Source organism: Trachypithecus francoisi, unplaced genomic scaffold, assembly GCF_009764315.1.
Source record: "Trachypithecus francoisi isolate TF-2019V2 unplaced genomic scaffold, Tfra_2.0 Lachesis_group20, whole genome shotgun sequence".
Classification (NCBI taxonomy): domain Eukaryota; kingdom Metazoa; phylum Chordata; class Mammalia; order Primates; family Cercopithecidae; genus Trachypithecus; species Trachypithecus francoisi.
The window spans coordinates 22166201-22192358 of NW_022681466.1; the positions used below are offsets into that span (position 1 = coordinate 22166201).

General features: G+C 41.6%; 1 protein-coding gene across 4 annotated transcripts in view; it reads left to right on the forward strand.

The window, feature by feature from the left end:
• The window catches only part of NPEPPS (aminopeptidase puromycin sensitive), a 100330-nt gene that overhangs the window by 61243 nt on the left and 12929 nt on the right, over window positions 1-26158 (forward strand). For all 4 annotated transcript variants that reach the window (XM_033183275.1, XM_033183277.1, XM_033183276.1 and 1 more), the window contains 8 exons: window positions 1196-1360; window positions 2921-3025; window positions 3452-3512; window positions 7281-7390; window positions 10938-11001; window positions 15808-15947; window positions 18746-18880; window positions 20484-20703. In XM_033183275.1, coding sequence (XP_033039166.1) covers window positions 1196-1360; window positions 2921-3025; window positions 3452-3512; window positions 7281-7390; window positions 10938-11001; window positions 15808-15947; window positions 18746-18880; window positions 20484-20703 — 1000 coding nt within the window. The remainder of the gene's footprint in view (window positions 1-1195; window positions 1361-2920; window positions 3026-3451; window positions 3513-7280; window positions 7391-10937; window positions 11002-15807; window positions 15948-18745; window positions 18881-20483; window positions 20704-26158) is intronic.

Consider the following 26158-nt stretch of genomic DNA (forward strand, 5'->3'; position numbering starts at 1 on the left):
TCATTAGTCAGAGGTTTTCCCTAGTCATTTCCACTTTTCTTTGTTTGGCTCTGATAGTTTTCTGTTTTTGTTTTTCAGAGATAATCCTTTACTATATACTATATTCTACATGATTATATTTTCCACCTCCATTTGCCTATATTTATCTGCTGTCTTTTCCTTTTCCATGTATGGGCTTATTTTTTTTCCCCCTTCTTCCTTTTCTACCTTTGGTATTTAAAAAGTTACTTAGGACTGAGTGCAGTGGCTCACGTGTGTAATCCCAGCACTTTGGCAGGCCGAGGCAGGAGGATCACTTGAGCCCAGAAGTTCAAGGAGTGCAGTGAGCTACGATGGTGCCACTGCCACTTCAACCTGGGCAACAGAATGAGACCCTGTCTGGGTTTGGGGGATAAGTTATTTACAATGTTTTAAAAATATCCCTTGGCCAGGTGTGGTGGCTCACACCTGTAATCCCAGCACTTTGGGAGGCTGAGGCAGGCGGGTCACTTGAGGTCAGAAATTCGAGACCAGCCTGGCCAACATGGTAAAACCCCGTCTCTACTAAAGATACAAAAATTAGCCAGGCATAGTGATGCATGCCTGTAATCCCAGCTACTGGGGAACACTCCAGCCTGGTGACAGAGCAAGACTTTGTCTCAAAAAAAAAAAGAGGCCGGGCGCGGTGGCTCAAGCCTGTAATCCCAGCACTTTGGGAGGCCGAGATGGGCGGATCACGAGGTCAGGAGATCGAGACCATCCTGGCTAACACAGTGAGACCCCGTCTCTACAAAAAAATACAAAAAACTAGCCGGGCGTGGTGGTGGGCGCCTGTAGTCCCAGCTGCTCGGGAGGCTGAGGCAGGAGAATGGCATGAACCCGGGAGGCGGAGCTTGCAGTGAGCTGAGATCCGGCCACTGCACTCCAGCCTGGGCGACAGAGCGAGACTCCGTCTCAAAAAAAAAAAAAAAAAAAGAAAGGAAAAGAAAATGACCCTCAGATATAATTCTGATATCACCAGTTGGCCTTTCTTGACATCTCTTTTAGTCTTCTCTCTTTTTCAGAAATGTGAGTTCTTTGCCAAATGTTTTGAACTGAATTTTAGGTCATTAAATTGTAAGTTTTGGAATATAGTGGAAGGGACATGTGAGTGTTTTAGATTAGTAGAATGACAATCATTTCATTTTCTTTAAGTATTTTCATCTTTTGTTTTTAGGAATGGTGGACTCATCTGTGGTTAAATGAAGGTTTTGCATCCTGGATTGAGTATCTGTGTGTAGACCACTGCTTCCCAGAGTATGATATCTGGACTCAGTTTGTTTCTGCAGATTACACCCGTGCCCAGGAGCTTGACGCCTTAGATAACAGCCATCCTATTGAAGTGAGCCATACTTTCTAACCATTAGCCTATGACTGCTCTCATTTACAATGAAATACATAATTTGTTATATAGATACTTTGGACTTTGAAAAGAAGAGAAAATAGCATGGGTGATTTTACTAGAATATGAACTATATTCTAGTCTTGAAAAGCTAATAAGTCTAAGTTCTAATTAACATTTCTTTTTAAGGTAGGCAGTAAAAAAAATTGGTCTGGCCAGGCGCAGTGGCTCACGCCTGTAATCCCAGCATTTTGGGAGGCTGAGGTGGGCAGATCACCTGAGGTTAGGATTTGGAGACCAGCCTGACCAACATGGAGAAATCCCATCTCAACTAAAAATACAAAATTAGCTGGGCGCGGTGGCACATACTCATAATCCCAGCTACTCGGGAGGGTGAGGCAGGAGGTTTGCTTGAGTCCGGGAGGGGGAGGTTACAGTGAGCCGAGATCACGCCATTGCAACTCCAGCCTGGACAACAACAGCGAAACTCCGCCTCAAAAAAAAAAAAAAAAAATTGGTCTTTGTAGAGCAAGGCCTATGTACCCATACACATTCATTAAATACATTTCTGTTGAATACTATGGGAGAGGGCCAGTGTGGTGGCTCACACTTTGGGATACCAAGATGGGAGGATCGCTTGAGGAATTGTTTGACTAGCCTGGTCAACATAGTGAGACCCCATCTCTATTAAAAAGAAAAAAAAAAAAAAGGCCGGGCCTGGTGGCTCACATCTGTAATCCCAGCACTTTGGGAGGCTGAGGCGGGTGGATCACCTGAGGTCAGGAGTTCGAGACCAGCCTGACCAACATGGAGAAACCCCATCTCTACTAAAAATATAAAATTAGCTGGGCACAGTGGTGCATGCCTGTAATCCCAACTACTGGGGAGGCTGAGGTAGGAGAATCGCTTGAACCTGGGAGGCAGAGGTTGTGAGCCGAAATCGTGCCATTGCACTGCAGCCTGGGCAACGAAAGCAAAAAACTCTGCTAAGAAAAAGAATAGTATGGGAGAAATCATACCTGTTGGTTAACACTATGGTTCCATTGTTTATATCAAGGAAAATTCTGGACATATTTTATTGTCAGGGTCTATTTTGTGAATACTTTAATTCTCTTGACTTAGCCTATCCCTAGTTCAATTTATATATATAAATTTTGTATCTAAAGAACTAGAGTTATAATCCTACTTCAACATATTAGGCTCCCATATAATTGTAAGTCATTACAATTAGTGCAAGAAATCTAATGTTCTTCACCTCCATGTCTTCCTCATGACTCCTCTGCAACTACCCCAAGAATAAACAGAACCATAGTGGCTTCTCTCCCAGCAGAACAAAGCCAGGACTAGAACCCAGGCTCTAGGGGATGACAGGAATCATGTTCTATTCAACTTTAGTATTATTAGTTACTACATTTTTTTGAGGACCATCATTATACATTATGAGTGAGTTAAAGGCAGAAAAATATAAGTTAGAAGGGTTTTCCTAGAAAGCATTTTATGTAATTTAGTATTACAGACTATCTGCTTCCTGTCATAACCCTGAATCACACTGTCTGCCAGGTCAGTGTGGGCCATCCATCTGAGGTTGATGAGATATTTGATGCTATATCATATAGCAAAGGTGCATCTGTCATCCGAATGCTGCATGACTACATTGGGGATAAGGTAAAAAAAAAAAATTTAATATTTTGTTTTTTATGGTGAAATCATAGAGTTTTGCATGAAAAAAAGTCTCACTTTATTTGGATTAAGTTCCCAAATAGTTTCTAGCTTGTCATTTTTTTTAAATGACCAAAAAGAATGAGAATTCAATTATTTGAAGTTGACTACTGTGGTCTCTTAGATGAATGATGTGCAAGTATGTTTGGGAGTGGGAATGGGAGGCCTGGTGTAAAACTTAAGAGCAAGAATAGAAGGCATAGAGTATGCATTATTAAATAAAAGGCAGTAGGCATCAGAGGGATATGTATATTTCAGTGTATCTGATACTTGAGTATTTGAGTAAGTTTGTTTTTGATTACTAATATACAAATATACTATAAATTCTGAGATCTGACTTCCCTGGATTTTTAAAAAATTGTGTTTTCTCAGGACTTTAAGAAAGGAATGAACATGTATTTAACCAAGTTCCAACAAAAGAATGCTGCCACAGGTAATCTTTAATAGCTTGAGATAGAAATGGAGAGAAAGTATTGTCACTCTATCCAGGCTGGGACATTTTATTTTTGTTCTGAATACTTAAGGTCAGGATCCATGTAATAAATAAATTAGCCTTATTTGAAGCTATGTTCAGGTTGAATATCTCTAATCTGAAAATCTGAAATTTGAAATGCTCCAGAATCTGAAACTTTTTCTTTTCTTTTCTTTTTTTTTTTTTTGAGATAGAGTCTCCCTCTGTCGCCCAGGCTGGAGTGCAGTGGCACGATCTCAGCTGACTGCAACCTCTGCCTCCTGGGTTCAAGCAGTTCTCCTGCCTCAGCTTCCCAAGGAGCTGGGACTACAGGCACCTGCCACTACAGGAGCCCTGCCGGCTAATTTTTGTATTTTTAGTAGAGACAGGGTTTCACCATATTGGCTAGACTGGTCTTGAACTCCTGACTTTGTGATCCACCTGCCTCGACCTCCCAAAGTGCTGGGATTACAGGCGTGAGCCACTGCACCCGGCCAAACCTTTTCTTTTCTTTCTTTTTTTTTTTAAAGTTCTAGGGTGCATGTGTACAACGTGCAAGTTTGTTACATCAGTATACATGTGCCATGTTGGTTTGCTGCACCCATTAACTCATCATTTGCATTAGATATTTCTCCTAATGCTATCCCTCCCCCAGCTCCCTACTCCATGTCCCGGTGTGTGATGTTCCCGTCCTGTGTCCAGTTGTTCTCATTGTTCAATTCCCACCCAAAATCTGAAACTTTCTGAGTGCCAACATGATGCTCAAAGGAAATACTCATTGGAACATTTCAGATTTTGGATATTCCAATTATAGATGCTCAGCTAGTAAGTATAATGCAAATGTTCCAAAATCCAAAAAAAAATATGAAATTGAAAACACTTCTGGTCCCAAGCATTTCAGATAAGGGATACTAAACCTGCCACAAGTCATTGGGTCAACATGAATCAGGACTCATTATCCCTTTCGTCATCCTCCAGCATTCTGCTTTCCATAACTGAATATTTTGCCAATTTAAAGAGTCTGGGCCGGGTATGGTGGCTCACACCTGTAATCCTAGCACTTTGGGAGGCCAGGATTCGAGGACTGATTGAGCCCAGGAGTTCGACACCAGCCTGCAACATAGCGAGACCCCCATCTCTACAAAAAATACAAAAAAAAATTAGCCGGGTGTGGTGGTATGTACCTGTTGTGGTCTCAGCTACTCAGGAGGCTTAAGTGGGAAGGGTCACTTGAGCCCAGGAGTTTGAGGTTACAGTGAGCAATCATGGCACCACTGCACTCCAGCCTGGTCAATAGAACAAGACTCTGCCTCTGAAAAAATAAAAAATAAAGGGAATACAGTCATGTGTTGCTTAACAACAGGGATATGTTCTGAGAAATACGTTGTCAGGCAATTTCATCAATATGTGAACATCATAGAATGGACTTACATAAACCTACACAGTATGTCCTAGGCCATATACACCTAGCCTATGTGGTATACCCTGTTGCTCCTAGGCTGTAAAGTACCTATACAGCATGTTACTATACTGAATACCATAGGCAATTATAACACAGTGGTATTTGTATACCTAAACATTTCTAAATATAGAAAAGGTACAGTAAAAATACGGTATTAAAGATGCTCCACCAGCCGAATGATATGCCTACAATCCCAGCACTTTGGGAGGCCGAGGCAGGTGGATTGCTTGAACCCAGGAGTTCAAGACCAGCCTAGGTATCATGCCAAAACCTCGTCTCTATAAGAAGTACAAAACTTAGCTAGGTGTGGTGGCATGCACCTGTAGTCCCAGCTACTTGGGAGGCTGAGGTAGGAGGATCACTTGAGCCTGGGAGGTCGAGGCTGCAGTGAGCTGTGATTGGGCCACTGCACTCCAGTCTGAGCAACAGCAAACTGCTGTCTCAAAAGAAAATAAGGGACTACACCTGAATGCAGCTTATAGGACCGGAAGTTGTTCTAGTTGAGTGAGTGGTGAGTGAATATGAAGGCCTAAGACATTACTGTATACTACCGTAGACATTATAAATACTTTACACTTAGGCTACACTAAATTTATAAAAATAATTTTTCTTTCTTGAATAATAAATTAACCTTAGCTTACTATAACCTTTTAAATTTACTTTTATTAACTTTTTGATTTTTTTCGATTCTTTTTTTTTTTTTTTGAGATGGAGTTTCGCTCTTGTTGCCCAGGCTGGAGTACAATGGTACAGTCTCGGCTCACCACAACCTCTGCCTCCCGGGTTCAAGTGATTCTCCTGCCTCAGCCTCCTGAGTAGCTGGGCATGCGCCAGCACAGCTGGCTAATTTTGTATTTTTTTTCTTTTTTTTCTTTTTTTTTTTTTAAAGACAGGGTCTTGTTCTGTCTCTCAAGCTAGATTGCAGTGGTGCGATCTTGGCTTCATTGCAACCTCCGCCTCCTGGGTTCAAGTGATTCTCCTATCTCAGCCTCCCAAGTAGCTGGGATTACAGGTGCATGCCACCATGCCCAGCTAATTTTTGTGTTTTTAGTAGAGACAGGGTTTCACCATGTTGGCCAAGCTAGTCTCGAACTCCTAACCTCAGGTGATGCGCCCACCTTGGCCTCCTAAAGTGCTGGGATTACAGGTGTGAGCCACTGCACCCAACCTAATTTTGTATTTTTAGTAGAGATGGGGTTTCTCCATGTTGGTCAGGTTGGTCTTGAACTCTGAACTTCAGGTGATCCCCCCCCACCCCACCCCCGGCCTTGGCCTCTCAAAGTGCTGGGATTACAGGTGTGAGCCACTGCGCCCAGCCTGGATATTTTTAAATTGAGGTTAATTGAATGGGTATAATGGTCTTAAGTTTGTCAGTGATTGTTTAGTAGTGATCTTGAACATGTTTCAATTTCTTTGTTTCTCCTTAACTCATCTGTTTATTTATTATAATTTGTAATTTTTCTTATAAATTAGAATGATTAAGTATATCTCAGAATAAAAGACCAGTTTTGGCCAGGTGTGATGATTCACATCTGTAATCCCAGCACTTTGGGAGGCCAAGGCAGGCGGATTGCTTGAGCCTGGGACTTTGAGACCAGCCTGGGCAACATGGTGAAACCCCATCTCTACAAAAATTGCAAGAAATTATGGGCCGGGTGCAGTTGCTCATGCCAATAATCCCAGCACTTTGGGAGGCCGAGGCGGTGGATCACCTGAGGTCAGGAGTTCAAGACCAACCTGGTCAACATGGTGAAATCCCATCTCTACTAAAAGTACAAAAATTAGCCGGGTATGGTGGTGCATTCCTGTAATCTCAGCTACTCAGGCACCTAAAGCAGGAGAATTGCTTGACCCTGGGAGGCAGAGGTTGCAGTGAGCTTAGATCATGCCACTGCACTCCAGCCTGAGCAACAGAGCAAGGCTCCATCTTAAAAAAAAAAAAAGCCAGGTGTTGTGGTGTGCACCTGTAGTCCCAGCTACTCAGGAGGCTGAGGAAGGAAGATCACCTGAGTCTGGGAGGTCGAGGCTGCAGTGAGCTGTGATTATGCCACTGCACTCTAGCCTGGGTGACGAAGTAAGACCCTATCTCAAAAAATACCAGCTTTTATGATAGAATTTACTTAGTTGCAGAAGAGGGCTGGCAAGGGGAATGTTAATTTGGCCCACTGTTTCCTAAACCTGAAAGAACCAAAGAATTAGCAGTGTAGTGTCAAAAGTTAAATAAAATTTTGCTTTGTTTAGGAAAATAAAAATATAAACATTTTAGATTATCATTGTTTATCTTCTAGAGGATCTCTGGGAAAGTTTAGAAAATGCAAGTGGTAAACCTATAGCAGCTGTGATGAATACCTGGACCAAACAAATGGGATTTCCCCTCATTTATGTGGAAGCTGAACAGGTAAACATTTAAAGTCTTTCCATTTGTCTGATACTGTATTAAATGAAATTCAGTACAATGTATCAAGTTTGCTTTTCTGTACTTTAAGTTTTCTAGTGACATTTAAACCAGCGCTGTTACTCTTTTCTCAGTAATTTTACTGCCTGCATCATTAAAGTTATCTGTACTTAAGATAGAAAATAAAATGTTACCTGCTTTTCTTGTCTCCAGGGAAAATACTGTAAATTTTTGATACAATTCTAAAACCACCAAATATGGTTTATTCTAGAAATGCAAGGTTGGTTTAACATTTTTTTAAAAATTAGGCTGGGCGTGGTGGCTTATGCCTGTAATCCCAGCACTTTGGGAGGCCGAGGCAGGTGGATCACTTGAGGTCGGGAGTTTGAGACCAGCTCGGCCAATGTAGTGAAACCCTGTCTCTACTAAAAATACAAAAATTAGCTGGGCTTGGTGACACACGCCTGAAATCCCAGCTACTTGGGAGGCTTAGGCAGGAGAATTGCTTGAACCCAAGAGGTGGAAGTTGCAGTGAGCCGAGATTGTGCCAGTGCACTCCAGCCTGGGCAACAGAGTGAGACTCAGTCTCAAAAAAAAAAAAAAAAATCAATATATTGATTTATAATCACTACATTAACAGAATCAAATGCAAATAGCACATCATCACTGATTAGATGTAGAAAAAACATTTGGTAAAGTGTCATACCCACTTATAATATCAATTGTGTAAAGTAGATTTTTAATGTTGGTTGGACAGCAGTGTGAGTTTGATTAGAATTGCAATTCATTAATTGGACTGTTATCTGAATTCAGAGAGGAGTACTTCGGTATGAGTTATACTTCAAAAGGACTGAGAATTACACATCATCCTTTAATGCCTACCAAAAAGTGATCTTAACTCAGTTTCATTAAATGAAATTGTTCTCTTCAATTTCATTGCCATGGTTTTGTGAGCTGCATGGGGAATTAATTCCTGTTCATTTTTAGGGAAGTGGATTCATAGTTATTTTTTAGTATGTGTTTTTTCTTGTGGTCCTACATTGTCCACAAAGCTAAGGATTTTATTATTATTATTTTTATACTTTAAAAAATTGAGAGGAGGTCTCACTATATCACCCAGCCTGGTCTGCAACCCCTGGGCTCAAGTGATCTTTCCATCCCTGCCTCCCAAAAATACTGGGATTACAGGTGTGAGCCACTGCCCACCCAGCCAAAGCTAAGTATGTTTTACAAATAATTTCTCAATGTGGCACTCTAAGTTATAAATTTGCTTTTCTGCACTTTTGTATTCTAGGTGACATTTAAACCAATTCTTGCACTCAAAATGCTCCCAAATTTACATGGAACATTTTCATATGTAAGCTTGCAGATTACCCTTTCAGAGCCAAATCTTAACTTTAAACTTGATTGGATTTTACACTAAAGTGTGCACATTGGAGGACCTCTCAGTTAGATTGGCTGCAATAACTTGGAAAGGCAATTTAGGGAAAGCAATTGATGGATGATGTTTGGTGGAAAAGAATACCTGTAAGTTTAGTGACCTACCATTGTGACCATTCTATTTCTTTGCAGTCTTTTTTCTGCACTTGGGACTAGTCTGTTATAGGAGATGACTAATTGAATTTGATGTTGACACTGCATATAGACTGACTATTTTAAGAATATTAACATACAAAAATTATTGTTACTTTTCACCTCTGGGCATTTCATTCCCTCAAAACTATTAAACTATTGGCTGGGCCAGGCACAGTGGCTCACACCTGTACTTACAATACTGGGAGGCCAAGGTGGGAGGATTGCTTGAGCTCAGGAGTTCAAGACAAGCCTGGGCAACATAGTGAGACCTCATCTCTACTAAAAGTAAAAAAAACTAGTTGGGCATGGTGGCACGTGCCTATAGTCCCAGCTGCTTGGGAGGCTGAGTTGGGAGGATAGCTTGAGCACAGGAGGCGTTAAAGCTGCAGTGAGCTGTGATGGCAGCACTGCAGTCCAAGCTGGGCAACAGAGCAAAACCAAGTATTAAAAAACAAACAAACAAACTATTGGCCAGTTGCAGTGGTTCATATTTGTAATCCCAGCACTTTGGGAGGATCACTTGTGTTCTGCAGTTTGAGACCAGCCTGGGTAACATGGCAAGACACTGTCTCTACCAAAACAAAAAAAAAACCCAAAACTATTGAAATGTTAATGATTACACATAAAGCAGATTATTAATCCGTAATTTTTTTCTTAAAGCAGAACACACTTTTAAGAAATAATAGTTTATCAGTTAGAACAGAGAACACTAATGCCACACTTCTAAGTGTTACTGAAACTCTTTCCATCCAGGGGCTTTCAAGGTCTTGTTTTCTTTGTTTTGTTGTTTTTTGTCTACAGGCACAGCCGAACTCCTCCTCCATTTTGCATTGTAATAAAAGGCCAATGGCCTGGTGCAGTGGCTCAAACTTATACTCCTAGCACTTTAGGAGGCCGAGGCAGGAGGATTGCTTGAACCTAGGAGTTTGAGATCATCCTGGGCAATATTATAGTGAGACCCTGTCTCTAAAAAACTAAAAATAAATGTAAAATATGTTAATTAAATTAAAGGCCTGTCTGTTGCTCTTAATTTTTTTTTTTTTTTTTGAGACAGAGTCTCACTATGTCGCCCAGGCTGGAGTGTGGTGGCACGATCTCGGCTCACTGCAAGCTCCACCTCCTGGGTTCATGCCATTCTCCTGCCTCAACCTCCCGAGTAGCTGGGACTACAGGTGCCCGCCACCGTGCCTGGCTAATTTTTTGTATTTTTTTTATTAGAGATGGGGTTTCACAGTGTTAGCCAGGATGGTCTCAATCTCCTGACCTTGTGATCCACCCACCCGGCCTCCCAAAGTGCTAGGATTACAGGTGTGAGCCACTGTGTCCAGCCAACTCTTAATTCTTTTAAGAATAGGAGAGCTTTGTAACATATCTTGATTATGATCTGTTTCTCACTTTACATTCCCCGAATTTAAATATTTTTGCTCTAATTCTGAATCAATGTAAAAGCTTTCAACTTTTTCAAGGAAATCTGTGTGATATATAACTGATTATATATATAATTAGTATCTAGTGTTAACGTTCATTAATAGTTTCCCTATGGCATCAAAGTGGCCATTGCTTTCTCACTTAAATTTTTTCTTAGTTTTTCAATTCTATTTCTTGTAGTAAGTTTGTCCATGTAGCTCATTAGCCTAATTTTACATTTGATTTAGGTGATCTTAAGTCTGTTTTATCTTGTGTTATTTGAAATCCAGGATGTGGTAACTAATAAATGACACAAATGACTGCATATTGTTGAAGTATTTTGTAAACATATGTACTTACCATTGTTGCCTCTGGCGTTTTAGTTATTTGGACTTTTCTCTGTAGTATTACCGTCTTCATCACAATTGCACTTTGTATACTCATGAGACATTTGGTTGTGCTAGTTCCAGCATTTGTCACAGAAATGTTGTCTCCCTCCTCTTCAAAAACAAAAACAAAAACCCCAAATGGTGTCAGTACTATTACAACCTTTGTTTTGCTTCTTTAGGTAGAAGATGACAGATTATTGAGGTTGTCCCAAAAGAAGTTCTGTGCTGGTGGATCATATGTTGGTAGGTAAATGGCTGTAAGTGGGATATGATTGATGAATTTGGATATTAACTAATACCAGTAGTACTCCAACTAATAGGAAATTTTTCTTTCTTTCTTTTTTTTTTTTTTTGAGACGGAGTCTGGCTCTGTCGCCCAGGCTGGAGTGCGGTGGCCGGATCTCAGCTCACTGCAAGCTCCGCCTCCCAGGTTTACGCCATTCTCCTGCCTCTGCCTCCCAAGTAGCTGGGACTACAGGCGCCTGCCTTCTGGCCCGGCTAGTTTTTTGTATTCTTTAGTAGAGACGGGGTTTCACCGTATTAGCCAGGGTGGTCTCGATCTCCTGACCTTGTGATCCGCCCGTCTCGGCCTCCCAAAGTGCTAGGATTACAGGCTTGAGCCACCGCGCCCAGCCAATTTTTCTTTTTTTTTTGAGAAGGAGTCTCACTCTGTCGCCCAGGCTGGAGTGCCATGGCGTGATCTTGGCTCACTGCAACCTCCACCTCCTGGGTTCAAGCAATTCTCCTGCCTCAGCCTCCCTAGTAGGTGGGATTTCAGGCGTCTGCCATCACGCCCAGGTAATTTTTGTATTTTAGTAGAGACAGGGTTTCACCATGTTGGTTAGGGTGGTCTTGAACTCCTGACCTGAAGTGATCCACCCACCTCAGCTTCCCAAAGTGCTGAGATTACAGGCGTGAGCCACTGTGCCCAGCTGAAAATTTTTAAGTTTTAATATAATTAAATAAAAGCAAGATGATGATAGTAGAACAAAAAATGAAATTTAGGGCCAGGCACAGTGGCTCACGCCTGTAATCCCAGCACTTTGGGAGGCTGAGACGGGCAGATCGCCAGAGGTCAGGGGTTCGAGACCAGCCTGGCCAACATGGTGAAACTGTGTCTCTACTAGAAATACAAAACAGCCGGGCGTGGTGGCAGGCACCTGGAGTCCCAGCAACTCAGGAGGCTGAGGCAGGAGAATCGCTTGAACCTGGGAGGTGGAGGTTGCAGTGAGCCGAGATTATGCCACTGCATTCCAGCCTGGGCAACAGAGTGAGACTCCATCTCAAAATAAATACATAAATAAATAATTAAAAATAAAAATAAATTTAGGGGCCGAGAGCAGGCTGGACAAAATGGCAAAACCCTGTCTCTTAAAAAAAAAAAAAAAAACCGGGTGCAGTGGCTCACGCCTGTAATCCCAGCACTTTGGGAGGCCAAAGTGGGCAGATCATCTGAGGTCAGGAGTTCAAGACCAGCCTGGTCAACATGGTGAAACTCCGTCTCTATTAAAAATACAAAAATTAGCCAGGCGTGGTGGCGCATGTCTGTAATCCCAGCTACTTGGGAGGCTGAGGCAGGAGAATCGCTTGAACCTAGGAGGCGGAGGTTGCGGTGAGTCAAGATTGAGGCATTGCACTCCAGCCTGGGCAACAAGAGTGAAACTCTGTCTCAAAAAAACAAGAAAAAAAGAGAGAAATCTTAGCTGGGCATAGTGGTGCACACTTATAGTCCTAGGTATTTGGGAGGCTGAGGGAGGCAGATTACTGGAGCCCCGGAGTTCAAGGCTGCAGTGAGCCATGATTGTGCCACTACAGTCCAGCCTGGGTGACAGAGTGAGACTCTGTCTCAAAATAAAAATAAGAAAAAAATTTAGGAAATAAAAAAGGAGATTCACAAGGTATTTGTAGTATTTAGTCACTTTCTTAGTTTTTGAAATTCCATGTTTCTGTGTGTTATTGGAGGCTGTGATGAATGAAGAAAGTTAGTAATACCCAGGAAGTGACGTCTCTAGCCTTAATCTTCCAAAAGAGGACTTTATGTGTCAGGGGTGAGGGCTAGGTGGGGGGGTAGGTAATTCTTTTTTTTTTAACGCTTAGGCATAATAAGTAAGTGAGTAAAGTCCAGTGATTATTATATACCAGTCATTGTGCTACGTACTATAACTGGCTCTTATTTTACTCTCTCAGCTTCCTTATAAGGTAGGTCACATTATTTCTATTTTACAGATGAGGAAGCTGCGGCATAGCTTAGTTAAATTGCTCAAGGTCACCTATCTAAGAAGGTAAAGAGTGGGAATTCAAAATAGTTGGACTCCATGAACTTATGCTCTTAACTACCATTTTCATATATTTCCATATGTCATTAGATTCTTTTTACCTATAAAATTTTACCCAGGAAATTAAGAGATTAGTTGAAAAAATCAAGAAGTAAAGTGTTTGTCTATACCTTTCTTGCTTCCTTTAAAACAACAGTTCTCAACAAAGGGGAGGTATATATGAGAATCATCAATGCCTTGTCATGTTCCACGCACTAAAAATCTGGTAACATTCAACTCAGTTAAGACGTACGGCCTTCTGCCCTTAACCTTCCTTAGCAGTTAGAATTCGTTTTTTCTTTTTCTTTTATTTTGAGACATAGTCTCGCTCTATCTTTCAGGCTGGAGTGCAGTGGCGTGATCTGGGCTCACTGCAACCTCTGCCTCCCAGGTTCAAGCGATTCTCTGCCTCAGCCTCTCGAGTAGCTGGGATTATAGGCACCCACGACCATGCCCAGCTAATTTTTGTATTTTTAGTAGAGACGGGGTTTCACCATCTTGGCCAGGCTGATCTTGAGCTCTGACCTCGTGATCCACCCGCCTTGGCCTCCCAAAGTGCTGAGATTACAGGCATGAGCCACTGTGCCTGGCCTTTTTTTTTTTTTTTTTTTTTTTGGGTGAGACAGCGTCTTGCTTTGTCGCCCTGGCTGGAGTGCAGTGGTGCAACCTCGGCTCACTACAACCTCTGCCTCCCAGGTTCAAGCCATTCTCCTGCCTCAGCCTCCTGAATAGCTGGGATTATAGGCACGTGCCACTACTGCCCGGCTTAGTTTTATATTTTTAATAGAGACAGGATTTTGCCATGTTGGCCAGGCTAGTCTTGAACTCCTGACCTCTGGTGATCTGCCTGCCTCAGCCTCCTCCCAAAGTGCTGGGATTACAGGCGTGAGCCACCATGCCCAGCCTAGAGTTACCTTTTTTTTTTTTTTTTTTTTTTTTTGAGACTGAGTCTTGCCCTGTTGCCCGGGCTGGAGTGCAATGGCGTAATCTTGGCTCACTACAACCTCTGCCTCCTGGGTTCAAGCAATTCTCCTGCCTCAGCCTCCCAAGTAGCTGAGATTAACAGGAACACGCCACCACAATCGGCTAATTTTTTGTGTCTTTAGTAGAGACAGGGTTTCACCATGTTGGCCAGGCTGGTCTTGAACTCCTGACGTCGAGATCCACCCACCTCAGCCTCCCAAAGTGTTGGGATTACAGGCGTGAGCCACTGTGCCCATCTATAGAATTATTCTTTTAATGAATATATCTAACAAGGCTGGGCACAGTGGTTCACGCCTGTAGTCTCAGTACATTGGGAGGCCAAGGTGGGCAGATTGCTTGAGCCTAGGAGTTTGAGACCAGCCTGGGCAACATGGCAAAACCTCATCTCAAATAAATAAATAAATAAATAAAATTAGCTTGGCATGGTGGCATGCATCTGCAGTCCCTGCTACTTGGGAGCCTGAGTTGGAGAATTGCTTGAGCCCATGAGATGGAGGCTGCAGTGAGCCGTGATTGTGCCATTGCACTCTAGCCTGGGTGACAGGGCGAGACCCTGTCTGGGGGAAAAAAAAAATCTAACAAGCCAGATGACAGTTTTATTATCCAAATAAATCTGTACATGTCACAGTTGCTGTTTTCTGCCTCTTACCTATAATCTATATTGTAGTACTGACAGGTTTTTCTAATACTCTGTGACCAATAGAGGCAACATTAAAACTTGCAGTATCCCAATATTGGAGAAATTTTACTTTGTGGTTTAACCTGATAGCATAAAGCTATGTCATTTATTAAAATAGCTCCATTTCCATTAATGTACTGGGCAAGGACTCTTTTTTTGTTTGGCATCTTAATACCAAGTCTGTTTTGCTGTCTGATATATAAGACAGTGTTTCTGCCTTACAAAAGCTTTGGCTTTTAGATATGATTCCTCTGTGATGGAATATAACAGCTCCCAGGATATATCCTGTCTATCACAACAATAAAAATCAACCCTTTGATATTTCAGCAGTGTGTATACCTGTTAAGGCCTACACCTTATAATTTGTTTTTAAATGATATATGAAGGCTGGACATAGTGGTTTACACCTGTAATCCCAGCACTTTGGGAGGCTGAGGTGGGTGGATCCCTTGAGGCCAGGAGTTCGAGACCAGCCTGGCCAACATGGCAAAACCCCATCTCTACTAATAAAGTACAAAAAAAAAAAATTGTATGTTTTTGGGCATGGTGGCATGCACTTGTAGTCCCAACTACTCAGGAGACTGAGGCACAAGAACCTCTTGAACCCGGGAGGTGGAGGTTGCAGTGAGCTGAGATCACGCCACCGCACTGCAGCCTGGGCGACAGAGCAAAACTCTGTCTCCAAAAAAAAAAAAAAATACATATACATATATAGTAATAAATGCTATGTGAGAGCCTTCACCTACTCACAATTTACTTTAACAGTAAAATTGCTATCTTTGCTCTGTAAGGGGAAAATGATAAATTAAGTTTAAGTCATTGCATTTGTGATTCTTCAAGTGAGTTAACTGCTTTCTTTTTTTAGACAACATGTTGTGATTTTGTTAGTAGATTATCCCTTCCTTTGCACTGATACTATTCAGGTTATCTGGAAGAGTTCATATACCACTAAGAATGAACTACTGACTTAACAGTTAGGCTTAGGCTCCTGGTTAGAACAACACCACTCCTCTCTCCACCTTACCTTCTGTTTGTCCCAGTGCAAAATTTATTTGTTCTTCTCTTGCTTAGGTGAAGATTGTCCCCAGTGGATGGTCCCTATCACAATCTCTACTAGTGAAGACCCCAACCAGGCCAAACTAAAAATTCTAATGGACAAGCCAGAGATGAATGTGGTTTTGAAAAATGTCAAACCAGACCAATGGGTGAAGGTGAGTTCAGAATCTTACCTAAACAGATTTCTCTCACTTAATGTATACATCTTATGACTGGCTTTAAATTCTGCCTCAGTTTAGTAGTTTCAAAGAAAAAAAAAAAACCTAAGCTTTCCTTTGTGAAATTTAGGACGAATTTTGAAATAGTATTGTCCAGACATTTGTCAGATGTTAGGGAAGGTAGTGGTAGTGAAGCAGATCCAAAGGCATAGGACTAAGGAGGAGAAAAAAAAAAAAAAGTAGATGGAGTGTAAGCTTATATGAACCAAAATATTTGTAGTCTCACACCTTCAAACTCTCCTGCCATTGTAATGAAAGGTTAACTTCAATGATGTGTTGTCACCATATGTGTAGTACTGTAATCCAGTGAGAGCAGACATATATAATAATCGGTTTGTGTCACTGAAATGTAAAATTCCCTAGCTGGTATTTCAAAACCATTTCACAGAAATACCAATAGGTAAGAATTATTTTTCATTATTCTGTACTCTGTACCTTTCATAATGAAAGTATTTACTACATACTCTTAATTATATGTTCCTAATAGGAATTACACATTGTATCAGACATTTGTGCTTTTTTGGAAAAAAAGCCAGCCAGGTGCAGTGGCTCATGCCTGTAATCGCACTTTGGGAGGCCAAGGCAGGCATCACAAGGTCAGGAGTTTGAGACCAGCCTGACCAACATGGTGAAACCCTGTCTCTACTGAAGATACGGAAAAAAAATTAGCTAGTTGTGATGGCGTGTGCCTGTAATCCCAGCTAGTCAGGAGGCTGAGGCAGGAGAATTCGCTTGAACCCAGGAGGTGGAGGTTACAGTAAGCCGAGATCACACCATTGCACTCCAGCCTGGATGACAGGGCGAGACTCCATCCCCACCCCCCCCAAAAAAGAAGCAATTTTTCTGTTTATCAACTTTTTTTTTGAGTTGGGGGTGTCACTATGTTGCAGGATTCAAACTCCTAGGCTCATGTGATCCTCCCACTTCAGGCTCCGGAGTAGCTGAGATTGTAGTCATGAGCCACCATGCCTGGCATTGTTTTACTTTAAAAAAAAAAAAAATATATATATATATATATATATATTTTTTTTTTTTTGAGACGGAGTCTCACTCTGTCGCCCAGGCTGGAGTGCAGTGGCCGGATCTTGGCTCACTGCAAGCCCCGCCTCCTGGGTTAACGCCATTCTCCTGCCTCAGCCTCCTGAGTAGCTGGGACTACAGGTGCCCGCCACCTCGCCCGGCTAGTTTTTTTGTATTTTTTAGTAGAGACGGGGTTTCACCGGGTTAGCCAGGATGGTCTCGATCTCCTGACCTCGTGATCCGCCCGTCTCGGCCTCCCAAAGTGCTGGGATTACAGGCTTGAGCCACCGCGCCCGGCCTAAATGTATATTTAAAATACACTCACTGGAATATTACCATTTGAAATTATAATCTGGAAGATTATATTGTAGCAATATGAAAAATTTCTTATAAATGAGAAAAAAGTTATGTACACTACAATTTTGATTAAGTTAAATAAAGGGAATTGATAAAGTGATAGTTGCATTAAAATTGTAGGGGTGGTTTTTAAAATATTTACATATAAATAGTAAAATATTTATATCTTACTGTTTTACCATTAAACTATTTTGAATGTAAATGTTCTCAAAAATATTTTTTGGCTATTGGTAAATAGCCTATAGAAAATAATGCAGTTAGGCCGGGCGCGGTGGCTCAAGCCTGTAATCCCAGCACTTTGGGAGGCCGAGACGGGTGGATCACGAGGTCAGGAGATCGAGACCATCCTGGCTAACACGGTGAAACCCCGTCTCTACTAAAAAATACAAAAAACTAGCCGGGCGAGGTGGTGGGCGCCTGTAGTCCCAGCTGCTCGGGAGGCTGAGGCAGGAGAATGGCGTGAACCCGGGAGGCGGAGCTTGCAGTGAGCCGAGATCCGGCCACAGCACTCCAGCCTGGGCGACAGAGCGAGACTCCGTCTCAAAAAAAAAAAAAAAAAGAAAATAATGCAGTTGCCAGGCGCAGTGGCTCATGCCTGTAATCCCAGGGAGGCTGAGGCGTGATGAATCACCTGAGGTCAGGAGTTCAAGACCAGCCTGGCCAACATGGTGAAACCCTGTCTCTCCTAAAAATACAAAATTAGCTGGGTGTGGTAGGTGGCGGGTACCTGTAATTCCAGCTGCTTGGGAGGCTGAGGCAGGAAAATCACTCAAACCTGGGAGGTGGAAGTTTCAGTAAGCTGAGATCACGCCACTCCCCTCCAGCCGGGGTGACAGAGCAAGACAAAAAATAATAATAATAAAAGAGAATAATGCAGTCAGTAATTACCTCACGCCAAAAATCTTATGAAATTGCCTTTTAGGTCCATGTAATTCTTTAAAATTGGGATCTGAAAATTGTTATTCTGGGATCAGTCTCTGTGCTTATAAGATCAGTGTTTGTAAAGGGCTAAGCTTTCTTAGAGATTCCACTGTCCAAGTGTTTTCACAGATATTAAGTATTTTCTGTAAACCTAAAATTGAGGTTAGAAATAGAAACTTACCCACATTATTTTGTCCCTTCCATGTTCTTTCTACTGTCTCTCACTTTGGCCCCCAGAATTTCAAGTTTCCCTTTTTTGTCTGCATATTCATTCTATCTTGATGTGTTGTCTTGTTTTAATCCATTAGTTGGCATAGGTGGTCTTAATTGTTTTTCATCCAGATGTATCTAAAACCAGAACTCCTTGTAAACATACAAAAGGTTGATTTAAAAAATTAATGGAGCTGTTTAATAGTACTTACTGGATATCTTTGCAGTTAAACTTAGGAACAGTTGGGTTTTATCGGACCCAGTACAGCTCTGCCATGCTGGAAAGTTTATTACCAGGCATTCGTGACCTTTCTCTGCCCCCTGTGGATCGACTTGGATTACAGAATGACCTCTTCTCCTTGGTAAGCATCTGTGACTTAAGTAATATGATGGATTTTGCTGATTAAAAGATTTTGTTTTTCCTGGAGTGTCTGAAACATAATTAGAAGAATATGGGTCTTCATGAAGGTTAAAAACACCTTTGGGACTAGAGCAAATGACTGATTTTTAATATGACAAGATTGAGGCTATATAATTTAAATCCCATTTCACTACTCCTGAGCCAGCTTTCTGAAACTCTTAATTAAACTATCCTTTGTAAGGCAAAAATTCCTTGCTTTTCAGTAGAAATAAATATGAGCCTTGAAGAAATGATCCTACTGATAGGTTTTTAAAATAATGAAGTCAGAGTGATTTTATGTTTTTCTAAATAGTGGTTGTACTTTGCTGGGAAAGCTAGAATTTTTAAACATTGTGTTCTTATTTCAAATTGTATCCCATTAGCTTTAGAATTATATTTATATTTGGCTTTCTTCCAGAAAGGATTTAAAGCAGCAGTTAGTATTATTTTCTTTATGACTTCAGCATAGGTTAGGTAATTTCCAGATATCTTTATGATAAAATTGTCATATTCCTCCTAGTATTCCTTTAAATTGGACTGGAAATTTTCCCTCCCCTCTGCAGTCATTGGTTTTGGATTCCACCTTTGTGTAAACACAGATTAGCATTGATGCACAAAACCTCACATCTGCTGATCTAATTGCTGAGAGAGACCTGTCCCAGGAGAGTGAGCTGTTTGTGCAGCTGGCTGCTGTAACAGAAGTTCTTTTTCCTAACTCTGTTAGTTCTGAAAGGACTTTGAATTTGTAGTGCCTTCTAGTTTATGTTCTTTTAGAAATGAGTAAAGGAGAGGCTTAAGTTGACACAGTTTGCAGGTCTAGCTTTGAAAGAATGTCGGCCGGGCGCGGTGGCTCAAGCCTGTAATCCCAGCACTTTGGGAGGCCGAGACGGGCGGATCACGAGGTCAGGAGATCGAGACCATCCTGGCTAACATGGTGAAACCCCGTCTCTACTAAAAAAAATACAAAAAGCTAGCCGGGCGAGGTGGCGGGCGTCTGTAGTCCCAGCTACTCGGGAGGCTGAGGCAGGAGAATGGCGTGAACCCGGGAGGCGGAGCGTGCAGTGAGCTGAGATCCGGCCACTGCACTCCAGCCCGGCGACAGAGCGAGACTCCGTCTCAAAAAAAAAAAAAAAAAAAGAAAGAAAGAATGTCTGTCAAAAACGAAAGCTCAAACTATTTTTGCAGTTTTTCTGAAGGTATGAAAAATTTCAAAACAGTAACAAAACCAAGTCCCCAGAAACTGAGTAGAAATAGAAGTTAACTGGTTTGTTGTTGTTCTCAAATTGATGGGACTTTTAGTTTAATTTTTTAAAGTAGTTCTTGTATAAATAGCAAATGATTCATTCTAATTTTTCTGTAAAAAAAAAAAAAAAGAAAAAATAACAAAGGAGTAAAGAAGGAATGTTGTCTGAATAGGATTTTTATTCTAACAGTGTTCTGAGCTTATACAGCCCCATTTCCTTAAACCAAAGAAATTGCTAGCAGTAGTTAATGCCAAAAATGCATGCTTATGTTTTTTGGTTTTGTTTGAAGACTAGGTTAATTTATGTTTTTTCCTATCCCAGGCTCGAGCTGGAATCATTAGCACTGTAGAGGTTCTAAAAGTCATGGAGGCTTTTGTGAATGAGCCCAATTATACTGTATGGAGCGACCTGAGCTGTAACCTGGGGATTCTCTCAACTCTCTTGTCCCACACAGACTTCTATGAGGAAATCCAGGAGTTTGTGAAAGATGTCTTTTCACCTATAGGGGAGAGACTGGGCTGGGACCCCAAACCTGGAGAAGGTAATGCATATACTAAATGGAGAAAGAATTAGGCAGAAGTCGGTACTTTTTTATGTGGTTAACAATATAATTAATATCATCTTTATATCTACTGGATGTTACTATATATTCAGCAAGCCAGAAATTAAGACTTGAGTCTTTTAAGTCTGCTGGTGAAGTTACATGGGTTACCAACATAGAAACAGTAGTGGTTATGTGTGTTCATTGCTAAATATAATTTGTGCACATGGTGGAAATAAAAGTCTTTTGCAGAATTCCAAAGGCCTATTTTTAGTCAAGAAAAGCTAAAGGGAATTTTAGGTTGTTTTGTTTTATTTATTTATTTATTTTTTTTTGAGACGGAGTTTCGCTTTTGTTGCCTAGGCTGTAATGCAATGACGCGATCTCGACTCACCGCAACCTCCGCTTCCCAGGTTCAAGTGATTCTCCTGCCTCAGTCTCCCAAGTAGATGGGATTATAGGCATGCACCACCACGCTTAGCTACTTTTGTATTTTTAGTAGAGATGAGGTTTCACCATGTTGGTTAGGCTGGTTTCAAATCCCCAATCTCAGGTGATCTGCCTGCCTGCGCCTCCCAAGTTTTATTTATTATTACCGTAAATACCAGGCACCTTTATGTATAACTTGTAAAGGTGCTGAGAGACATAGGGGTCAGCTTTTTCAATTAAGGAAATTATTTGCTTTCTACATGTGTTCTCTGCTCTGTGATTCTTTCTGTAAGCATATATTTACTCTTTTTGCTCTCACTGAAATACTGGGAATGATTATTTAAAGGTTTTACATATCATTATTTTTTATCATCTGCTGATAACGAAAGGTGGTGTTTCCTCCTGATCAGTCTTGATCTGGAAGTCTTTTGTAATAAAAATAGTAGCAATACCTAGAGCTCCGTCTTGTCTTTTTTTTTTTTTTTTTTGGAGATAAGAGTTTCGCTCTTGTCACCCAGGCTAGAATGCAATGGCGCCATCTTGGCTCACTGCAACTTCTGCCTCCCGGGTTCAAGTGATTCTCCTGCCTCAGCCTCCCGAGTAGCATACTACCACGCTTGGCTAATTTTTGTATTTTTAGTAGAGACGAGGTTTCACTATTGGCCAGGCTGGTCTTGAACTCCGGACCTCAAGCGATCTGCTTGTCTTGGCTGCCCAAAGTGCTGTATTACAGGTGTGAGCCACTATACCTGGTCCCAGCTTCTATGTCTTTTCTTCATTGATTCAACAAATATTTATGTAGCTAGTAAATGCCATATACTATTCTAAGAGCTGGTGATACAGCAGCAACCCAAATATTGCCTTATATGGCTTACATTCTAATAGGAGACATAGCAAATAATTAAACATATAATAGTCTAGGTGGCAGGAAGTATCATTAAGAAAAATAAAGGTGTCAGATAATAAGGAGTGCTGGGCCACTATTTTTTAGAGAGTGTTTGGGGAAACTGTCTCTAATAAGGTAATATTGAGCATAAACTGAGACATGAAGGAGAGAGTTATGAGGATACCTAGAAGAAAAGTGGTTCAGACAGAGGGAACAGCAAGTACAAAAGACCTGAGATGGGGGCATGCTTAGGGTGTTCGAGGAATAACAAGAAAGCTGCTGAGTTCAGGACAGGATTGAGTAGGAGAGGGCAATGGGAGACCTTTCTGATCCTATAGAACCTGTTTGCTACAGTGAGAAGTTTTTTGACTTTCACATTGAGTGATATGACACGCTAATTAGAGAGTTTTGGGCAGGGGAACTTGATTTGATTTACTCGGCTTTCTGAAGAACAGACTAAAAGAAGACGAGAGGAGGCAGGGAGACCATTCAGAAGGCTATTTTAGCAATCCATTTGAGATGCTGGTTGCAACTAGAACTTAAAGGTGGTAAAGTCTCTGTATATTTTGAAGGTGGAACTGAAACTGTTGGTGAAGGATGGACTGTGTGGTGGAAAGAAAGAGAAGTGTAATCAAATTCTGGCCTGTAGAACTGGAAGAATGAAGTTGCCATGTACAGGGATAGGGAAGACTGCTCTAGAAACATTTTTTTCTTTTAAAGATACAAAGTCTCGCTGTGTTGCCCAGGCTGGAGTGCAGTGGTGCAGCCTCAAACTCCTGGGTTCAAGCTATCCTCCCGCCTCAGCCTCCTGAGTATTTGGGACTACAGGCATGCACCATACCCAGCTATGTGTGTTTTTTTTTTTTTTTTTGTAGAGATGGGATTTCACTATGTTGCCTAGGCTGGTCTTGAACTCCTGGACTCCAGAAATTCTCCTGCCTCAGCATCCCAAAGTGCTGGGATTGCAGCCATGAGCCACTGTGCCTGGCATGGAAGCATATTTGGGTGTAAAAGGGAATCAGGGGCCAGGCGTGGTAGCTCACACCTGTAATCCCAGCACTTTGGGAGGCTGAGAGGAGTGGAACACCTGAAGTCAGGAGTTTGAGACAAGCCTGGCCAACATGGTGAAACCCCATCTCTACTGAAAATACAAAATTAACTGGGCGTGGTGGCTCACGCCTGTAGTCCCAGCTACTCAGGAGGCTGAGACAGGAGAATTGCTTGAGTCCTGGAGTTCAAGCCCAGCATGGGCAACATAGTGATACCTTATGTCTTTAAAAACCAAAACAAAACTGGGTGAGATCAACCAGTGACTGAGTATAAGTGGAAAAAAGAGGTCTGAGTTCAGGATTTAGAGATTGTGTAGAAGAGGAAGAATCAGCAAAAGAGACAGACTGGCCAGTGAGGTAGAAGTAGAAGGAGAGCCAGGAGAGAGAAGGGGTATCCCAGAATTTAAATAAACAGTAGATGAAGAGAAGCAGTAGATGAAGGCAGAGGGAATGTGATCAGCTGTGTCAGATGCTACTACACTAAATCAAATAGAATGATGAAGCCTAATTCAATATTACATTTAACAATTTTTGTGTAGTAGTGGGGAACAATAATGAATTCTCCACTTTTGCAGCAGGTTCTTTAGAATGGAAGGAGAGGAAATGGAGACAACACACTTAGACAACTTTTTAAAGGAGTTTTGCTGAGAAGATCAGAGAAAAGGGCTAGGCGAGAGAGAGGTGGGGTAAAGGAAGGAATTTTTAAGTTGGGAGATTTTATATTACATTTTTCTGCAACTATTTGAACATAATGCAGTAGTAATGGAAAAATTCATGTTGTGAGAGAGAGGGGTTGTTGCTGTAGTGACAGCTGAATAATCAAGAGGAGTTGAGATCCAGTGCAGAAGTTAAGGAGTTGGTTTTAGATAGGAGCACAGATGAATAGTGACAGGAGTACATGGACACAGATGCAGGTAAATTAATGGGTGTTGCACTTTTCTTTCATGATGATAATGTGATACTTTTTGGCTTCAAAACCATCTTTACAATATAGGGAGAATGCCTTCAATTTCCTAGCTATAGAGATAGGAGAATGAAACACGGCAAAATAATAAAATGTTAGCTTGCATCACACAGCATGTTAGTATCAGAGCCAGAATTATAAATTACTTGTTGTAAGAACCATCACAATAATGTGTAGTTATCTATTGATCTCTGATGGTTTTCTTAAAGTTATTTTTGGTTAAAATATGATTTAAATATAGCAAAATGCATAATCTAAATGTTACAGTTCCATGACTTTCGGCAAACACATACCACATTTCCATCCCCCAGAAAGCTATTTGAGGCTTCTTCCTAATTGGTCCCTACTACTTGAGCCTCCCCTCCCCACCCCACACAGGCACATGCCATTCTGATTTCTTTCACCTACATTAATATTTATCTCTTCTATTTTATATACATAGAATCATATAATGTGTGTTCTGTTTTTAAACCTACCTCTCTCACTCAGCATAATGTTTCTGAGATATATCCAGGTTGTTCATTGCTTTTTATTGCTAAGTAGTATTTCATCATATGAATATACTACATTTTATTTGTCCATTGTACTGCTGCAATTCATCAGATTTGTGTGCCGTTAACTGTTGTTTCTTTTTTCCTCAATCATTTATTGCCTGGATGTTAACTTTTTTTGAGATATAATTCAAATACCATAAAATTCACCCTTTTAAAGTATACAATTCAGTATTTGTTAGTATGCTCACAAGATTGTGCAACTATCACCTCCATATTTCCAGAACAATTTCTTCACCCTCCCCACTCTCAGTCCCTCCCCCTCCACCAAAAAAAAAAGCCTTGTATCCACCGGCAGTCACTCTCCATTTCCTGGCAACCACAAATTTACTATTTCATGGGTTTACCTATTCTGAACATTTCATATAGATAGAATCATAAAATACTTGGCCTTTTATATCTGCTTCTTTCACTTAGCATAATATTTTCAAGGTTCATCTGTGTTGTAGCATGTATCAGTCCTTCATTCCTTTTTTTTTTTTGTAAGGGAGTCTTGCTTTGTTGCCAGGCTGGAGTGCAGTGGTGCGATCTCGGCTCACTGCAACCTCCGCTTCCTAGGTTTAAGTAGTTCTTCTGCCTCAACCTCCCCAGTAGCTGGGACTACAGGTGTGCACCACCACACCCAGCTAATTTTTGTATTATTAGTAGAGATGGGGTTTCACCATGTTGGCCGGGATGGTCTCTATCTCTTGACCTCGTTATCTGCCTGCCTTGGCCTCCCGAAGTGCTGCAATTACAGGTGTGAGCCACCGCGCCCGGACCTTTCATTCTTTTTTTATTTTCAGAGACAGAGTCTCGCTCTATTGCCCAGGCTGGAGTGCAGTGGCGTGATCTCGGCTCACTGCAACCTCCACCTCCCAGGCTCAAGTGATTCTCCTGCCTTAGGCTCCCGAGTAGCTGGGATTGCGGGCTTGCATCACCACGCCCAGCTAATTTTTGTATTTTTAGTAGAGACGGGGTTTCACCATGTTGGCCGGGCTGGTCTTGAACTCCTGACCTCAGGTGATCTGCCCGCTTTAGCCTCCCAAAGTGCTGGGATTACAGGTGGGAGCCACCACATCCAGCCCCTTTCATTCCTTTTTACAAGTGAACAATATTCCACTGTGTAGATACATAGCACATTTTATTTATCCACTAACTGATGGACATTTGGACTGGTTCCACTTTTCGGCTATTATGAATTCTATTCACATTTGTATACAAGTTTTTGTGTAGACATATGCTTTCATTTATTTTCGATATATACCTAAGAGTGAAATTGCTGAGTCATATGATGACTCTGTTTTGTTTTGTTTTTGAGACGGAGTCTCACTCTGTCTCCAGGCTGGAGTGCTGTGGGCATGATTTCAGCTCAGTGCAACCTCCACCTCCTGGGTTCAAGTGATTCCCCTGCCTCAGCCTTCCGAGTAGCTGGGACTACAGGTCCGTGCCACACCTAATTTTTTGTATTTTAGTAGAGGCGGGGTTTCACCATGTTGGTCAGGATGATCTTGATCTCCTGACCTCATGTTCCACCTGCCTCGGCCTCCTAAAGTGCTGAGATTACAGGCGTGAGCCACCACTTGTCTTTCCTTTT